Source organism: Triticum aestivum, chromosome 4D (assembly GCF_018294505.1).
Source record: "Triticum aestivum cultivar Chinese Spring chromosome 4D, IWGSC CS RefSeq v2.1, whole genome shotgun sequence".
Lineage (NCBI taxonomy): Eukaryota > Viridiplantae > Streptophyta > Magnoliopsida > Poales > Poaceae > Triticum > Triticum aestivum.
In genome coordinates this window covers 202,561,261-202,568,266 of record NC_057805.1, presented here as the reverse complement: position 1 = coordinate 202,568,266, position 7,006 = coordinate 202,561,261, and the positions used below count along the sequence as shown (strand labels likewise).

The 7,006-nt window shown below is 43.9% G+C and overlaps 1 protein-coding gene across 1 annotated transcript in view; it reads right to left on the bottom strand.

The window, feature by feature from the left end:
• The window catches only part of LOC123097273 (nuclear pore complex protein NUP93A), a 13,195-nt gene extending 7,660 nt beyond the window's left edge, over positions 1 to 5,535 (bottom strand). Inside the window, exons 1-10 of the mRNA XM_044518977.1 lie at positions 5,239 to 5,535; positions 5,036 to 5,127; positions 4,836 to 4,902; positions 4,084 to 4,143; positions 3,878 to 3,967; positions 3,002 to 3,268; positions 2,697 to 2,792; positions 2,432 to 2,563; positions 1,858 to 1,911; positions 1,682 to 1,765 (exon numbers count right to left, since the gene is read on the bottom strand). Coding sequence (XP_044374912.1) covers positions 1,682 to 1,765; positions 1,858 to 1,911; positions 2,432 to 2,563; positions 2,697 to 2,792; positions 3,002 to 3,268; positions 3,878 to 3,967; positions 4,084 to 4,143; positions 4,836 to 4,902; positions 5,036 to 5,127; positions 5,239 to 5,361 — 1,065 coding nt within the window. The 5' untranslated portion in view covers positions 5,362 to 5,535. The remainder of the gene's footprint in view (positions 1 to 1,681; positions 1,766 to 1,857; positions 1,912 to 2,431; positions 2,564 to 2,696; positions 2,793 to 3,001; positions 3,269 to 3,877; positions 3,968 to 4,083; positions 4,144 to 4,835; positions 4,903 to 5,035; positions 5,128 to 5,238) is intronic.
• Between the last annotated feature and the right edge of the window lie 1,471 nt (positions 5,536 to 7,006).

Here is a 7,006-nt window from a genome sequence, read left to right as displayed (position 1 = left end):
TTGAGCCTAGGTGGGGCTGTGACGTGTTGATCTTACGAGGCCGGGCATGACCCAGAAAAGTGTGTCCGGCCAATTGGGATCGAGCGTGTTGGGTTATGTGGTGCACCCTGCAGGGAAGTTTATCTATTCGAATAGCCGTGTCCCTCGGTAAAAGGACGACCCGGAGTTGTACCTTGAGCTTATGACAACTAGAACTGGATACTGAATAAAATACACCCTTCCAAGTGCCAGATACAACCCGGTGATCGCTCTCTAACAGGGCGACGAGGAGGGGATTACCGGGTAGGATTATGCTATGCGATGCTACTTGGAGGACTTCAATCTACTCTCTTCTATATGCTGCAAGATGGAGATGGCCAGAAGCGCAGTCTTCGACAGGACTAGCTATCCCCCTTTTAATTCTGGCATTCTGCAGTTCAGTCCACTGATATGCCCCTTTACACATATACCCATGCATATGTAGTGTAGCTCCTTGCTTGCGAGTACTTTGGATGAGTACTCACGGTTGCTTCTCTCCCTCTTTTTCCCCCTTTCCTTTCTATCTGGTTGTCGCAACCAGATGTTGGAGTCCAGGAGCCAGACGCCACCGTCGACGACGACTCCCACGGCACTGGAGGTGCCTACTACTACGTGTAGGCCGCTGACGACGACCAGGAGTAGTTAGGAGGTCCTAGGCAGGAGGCCTTGCCTCTTCGATCGTTGCTACTTTTGTGCTAGCCTTCTTAAGGCAAAACTTGTTTAACTTATGTCTGTACTCAGATATTGTTGCTTCCGCTGACTCGTCTGTGATCGAGCACTTGTATTCGAGCCCTCGAGGCCCCTGGCTTGTATTATGATGCTTGTATGACTTATTTATGTTTTAGAGTTGTGTTGTGATAATCTTCCCGTGAGTCCCTGATCTTGGTCGTACACATTTGCGTGCATGATTAGTGTACGGTCAAATCGGGGGCGTCACAATAATCCTATTGTTTTTTCTCATGCTACTTTGACTTACTCATGTGATGCTTTAACCCCACTGACTGGAACATGTGGAGTTGATTAGATGTGATGAACTGTTCACTAGGATATCTTGTGATAATTCTGACATTCTATATGGCATGTCATGCTTGATAGCCCTATATACTTGTCTTGTGCTATGGATAAGATTTCTGAGATTACATCTTTGAGATCTATCATAGCACCTATACCTATCAACACGTTCAGTATGATTTGTGAGTATGGTATAGATGACAAGTTCTTGATTTGAGAACCATCTACCATCAAACAACATACCTCATAGGTGTGTAATCACGAAATAAATTATTCAAATAAATCCCATGGCCCCAGCAAGAAATCATTTTCTGTAGTGATTGATTAATTTTAGTAAGTCTACAAATAGGTCGGTCAATGGCCTACCATATGCATGGTTTCATGACAGACCTAAGATTAAGTTGAACAGAACAGTCCCCCTTTAAAAACCAATAGTTGCACCATGCTTCATCTTGATGCTCTAATGAAGTGATGCGATAAACGTATCAATTCCTTGATTACTGCTCCTATCTTATTCTAGTGGCAATTTTCCATTTAACCTATTAAGCTTACTTTCGTGAGTTTTTATGTTGCCATTACTAGATAGAAAAAAAATGATGTCAGCTACAATTTTTATTCGATGTTTAATACAAATCAAACAGGCAAAGTAAACCTGCTGCCATGTTGTATCCACTGGTGGCTGTCTGCGAAGATCACTTGCATCAAAGTCTAACACGCCATGATCCCGCAACCGGACCTGTCAATTCATACAGATAAAAAAATTGCATTTGGTTACAGATTTAAACAATGCAGAAAAAAGACAGATTAATCATCAAACTCAAAACAGACCCGAAGAAATGCACGAATCTTTTGAAGATTGCCAACCGATCCACCAAGAGCAGCCTAGAACCACAAAGCATGACACACAGATTAACCATAATCGATCTTCTACATTAACAGGGTTCACAAAATATAAACCAAGAATAAAGGAAAACATCATTTGGTTAGAAAAACTATTAACAGGATGGTAGAGGACTGATTGAGAATTTGAGATAGTATACAAGAAACTATAAACATGGATGCAAGAGTAAATCAAACAATCACCACTGACTTCATCACTAACTACACTAATAAGTAAATGTTTTCCTAAATACACAGGCATATAGGATCCACTCCATCTTCAGGGAACTCAATAATGAAAAGCAACATGGGAGCACTTGAGATGTCAAATTAACACAATGTCATATGTATAGAACAGAAGTACTAATAGGCCATACCACAACACAGAAAAAATCCAGGTAAATACAAAACAAATATCATTGTTCAGAAATCTTCCATAGCACTTGGGAAATCTTTTTTTCATTTTCAGAAGTGAATTTGGATAGAAGTATTCAGTAATAAAAAGCTACACAGAAACACTCACTAGTGCTGGCTGGCTGTTGATGGTCTCAATAATGTATTTCTCATGACCCCATTCGAGGTGTCGCCTTGCTCCAACCACTAGTGACATTTTTCTTGAAACGTTTCTATGAGTTGACCCTTCCCCTACTAATGCCTGAATTAGACAAACAGGAAAAGCACCTTAAATAAATCACAATGAAATAAGAGAAACAAGGAAATGTCACATAGACATCATATAGTTGATATTGCATCCTGTAATACTGTTCTGTACAATTAAAGGTTATTACCTGAATCAAATGCCACACTTTCTGCATGGTCACTGACTTCAAGCCAGTAGCATCAAGAGACAAGGACTCGTAGGCAGCTCTGAAAGCGGTAGCAGGCTAACAAAAAAAGGTCTCAATAAGCATTAGTAGAATTCGGTGCATCAAGAGAACTTATTGCCCCGATGATAACATACAAAAATAGACACTTAAGACATTTGTCAAACCTAAATTAATTGGAGAAAAACAGGATGACTAACAGACATGATTACTAATCTGCACATGACCAATAAGGCGCTGACATATCAAATCTTGATATAGAAGCTTACACTGAAAGGCAGACTGCGTCCTCTAGCATCGTTGAGATCCTTCACAACCCCCGCGTAAACTGAAGATTTACTATCAATTATGGTCTTGTTAGGTATGGGCATGACTTCCGCAGCGGGCAGCCCTGATGAAGCTTGAGGACTGGAAGCTGAAGATGGCATCAGAGTATAACGAGACAGACCACCAGCTAGATTGGTGTTTCTCTTTGGTAATGTAGAAAGTCGGCTTAGACTCTGCAAGAAATCTCTCTTCTCCTTCTGCCAGTCATCCTACAACAAAGTTACTAAAAATTGTTTGAACTGAACAGTAAAGGTATGTTTGGATCGTAAACAAAGTGTACCCTGCCAATTTTTTGGTATAACCAAAACATTGGTCTTTGTTTGGATGAGGACCAACATTTTGGCATGCCAATGCTCCCTTCCCAACTCTAGTTCATTTAATTTTTCTAGCCAATGTTGGCCAATCCATGGGCAAGCAAAACCTCAACCAAAAATTTGGCCAGCCAATATTTTGGCAGGGCAACCTTGACACAAACCAAACACACCCTAAAACAATTCAAAGCATCCACTACCAAGCACATTAAAATTGCTAAGTTGTCAGCGTGGCAATTGAAAAATGAAGACAATTAGCTCAACGGTAGAACTTGCTCCGACCTGTTAGTTACAACACCTAGCATTACAAAACTACCACAAATATAGCTAATTTCTGAAAGATGCAACAGATTTGATTAAATAACACGACCGAAAGCATGGATGGTAGTGGTACAGACCTCAGGATGCTCCAAAAAGTTGCAATATGAACTTATGAAGGTATTATCATAGCTACTAGCTCTGCTACAAAAATAAAGCTGAATAGAATAAAACCAAAAGGCAACCGACCTCAAGAACTTGCATCATATAATTGTTAAAACTCTTTAAGTTGTCCTTTTGTGCTCCTTGGATGGATGAGACGATTGCCATTTCATGAAGCTGAAAACACAAACTCCGTGATGCACTCCATACTGCCAGCCCAGGCCATTAGGCCCATTACGTACTCTAACACCATGAAATTCAGAAGAAAAATCACTAAAGAGAGAGGTGTTCACCTGTTGCAGGTATTCCTCGATAGAAGTTGCTTCCGACGGAAAAACATCCTCAAAGGTGGTCTACAATTAAAAAAAATGCAGCCACTATGATGTATACTGATAACCTGTTGCCTGAGTGATATTCAAGAGCTGTAGATGTACAGTAACAAGCAAGCGCAGATATACATAGAACAACAGGGTAGAAAACAATGTGCTGGCCTAATTGGTGGCAAAAGATTGTTACACTATGATAAGTAGTAACATCTGACCTGACCACTCACAACTATATTTTCTGTCTTTTGAGTAGGAAGCTTTAAATGAAAACACTACATTGCCTCAACTGAGACTAGAAAACATTGTTTCAGATAAGCGAGTGATTTGCAGCCTCCAGACTTAGGGAATGTGTATTAATAAAGTGGACTACAAGCTGAAAAAAAGACTAGGGAATGTGTGTCTAAAAGTAAAACTAGGATCTTATGTAAGAAACTGAGAAGGTGGCGTTATTCATGCTATTCTTTTCTTTCAGGCAATCAGCATGAGTTCTGCAGTTCTGCCTCTTCATGAAGTGGGGAAATTCTTAATACTGCTAATCGAAGAAAACAAGTGAAGAGCCCCAATGGTCGGCTATGGATGAAAGAAAGAAGAGTGCAGCACAAAATGTAAGACTTCGACAAAATCAACTGCCTCGTCTAAACGACCGACACATAAGATTATCTATATAGCATTCTCTGAAATGAACCCTACATGCATTTCCAGGTTTACAAGCTAATCACCTTGAGTTCAAATGACTTGAGGTCCCTGGTGAGCTGCTCCGCATTGATCCCCTCGCGCGCCAGCAACCTGCAGATGCACAACCGAAACCCTAAGTCCCTCCAAAACACCAGAAGCAGCAACCCCAATTCGAACGAAACATCACGGAGAGATGGGCAGAGAGGCTCTCTCAGAGTTAACTAAAGGGGTCCAGGAGAGCAACCTGGTGGCGGAGAGCGACTGCGACGGCGCCTCGGCGCGGATCGTCTTGGCCTTAAGCTTCGTGGAGAGCACCTCGAGCTGGTCCAGGTTCCTCTGCGCGGGCCAACAACAACGAACCCATCAGGCGGAAGAAAGCGAGGGAGGCGCCGGCGCGGCAAGAGATAGATGCGGGCGAGGAGGGCGAGGAAGAGCGCGATGCGGCACCTGGAGGGTAGGGAAGTGAGGGGTGGGGGCGGCCTGCTCGAGGAGCTTGGTGGAGGTGTTGAGCAGCTCTGACCAGCCACCCATCTCCGTGTCTCCTCCGCCGTCGGCGCCGACGCCGGCCATCGCCGCCGTAGATGGAGGTGTTCGCGGGGAGCTATTTATCTGCGCTCCGGCGCCGCGCTCGAACTGGGGTTTTGGGAGTGGGATGGGGAGGAAGGAGTGTTGGGTAAAATGGTTTGGGCTCGCTTCTTCGCTCCTTGTACCGTGGGGCTTCTTTGTGTTGCTTTTGAATAGGAGGAGGGCTTGGGTTGTGGGTATATATGGGTTGGGCCAGATGCCAGAACTGATCATTTTTCAGTTCAAATGCACCGGAATTGCTGAAAAAAAAGAAGGTTTAAATGCATCGGAGGGGTAAGACAATCTCTTCAAATGGATGGTCTAAGAAACAATACCCTTTCGTTAGGGTTTTAAGGAGGGGTAAGACAATCTCTTCAAATGGGTGGTCTAAGAAACAATCCCCTCTCGTTAGGGTTTTAGGGTCCTCTCGGCAACGCACTAGCGGCGCCGTTGAGATCCCACTTCCCCCGCCATTTTCTTCCAGCGAACAGCTCGGGTTGACCAAGGGGCAATCTCCGCATCGCTTCCCGGCCTTGGTTGTTTCGTTTTGACAGGACGATTTACCCCCGACGAACATGTCACTGTGTACCCTCGACCCCGGGGGTGATGCACCGCAGCTCACGTCGAAGGAGACCCGACCGGCAGCGCGATACACAGGATAGCCGGCGAATGCTTTTGTAGAACTGAAACCCCACAAATCCGGGAGGGACCCCGTCAGGGCGCATGACGGCTATGGGCTGCCCTAGGTCGACCTGATCGCCTCTAGGGCATCATGGATCGCCGCCCTGCAAACGAAGAACGAGCGAAAAAATGAGAAGAAGAAGAACTAGGGTTAAGAAGAAAAGATAAAAGATAAAAAAGGTAGATGTGTTTGTTCGATTGTGTGTTGTTCAATCGGCCGTCACCCCTTAGGTATATAAGAGGCGAATGGACTTCTCGTGCAAGGAAAGGTTCGAATTCACGTTCAAAACCCTAGTTTGGGTCCAACTCGGAATCAAAACTTTTCAAAACAGTTCGGTTTACAACCTGGCTGCACCTTGCGGGTCATGTTTGAGGCATTAAACAACCTCGGATGGAAACGAGTCCAAAAGTAATCTTGACCGTTTCGACGGGACGAACAACTTTCATGTTGAATATTTTTTTATCAGAGGCCATCTTGAGGGGGGTTTCGGCTGTTTTCCGAAGTCTGCGACAGAGAAATCCAAAACCCGGACAAAAATCCCCAAAGTGTCTGGCCATTCTCAGAAAAATCCAAAACCCGGATGATTATCCCCGGAGTGTCCGGCCATCCTGATACAGCCGCGCATTTTTGGCTCTAACTTTTGCATATGACCTCGGATTAAGACGACTTTTATATCGAAATCGGCCGTTTCGACAAGACGAAGAACTTCCATGTTGAAACTTTTTCCATCTGATGCCATCTTAGTTGGGTTCCAAGCCATTCTTTAATCTGGTGTCAACATGAGCATCTCTGAACTTGTCATAACTTTTGCATCTGAGCTCCGTTTTAGACCATCTTCATATCCATCTTGATCTTCTCGAAGAGAGCCATCCCATGGTGACTTTCAATAATAAGTTTGAACTAATCTTGACATAGTTTCAAGCTACTCCTTATGATCGTGCCACTTTTGAGCGTCAACACATGCCCTCC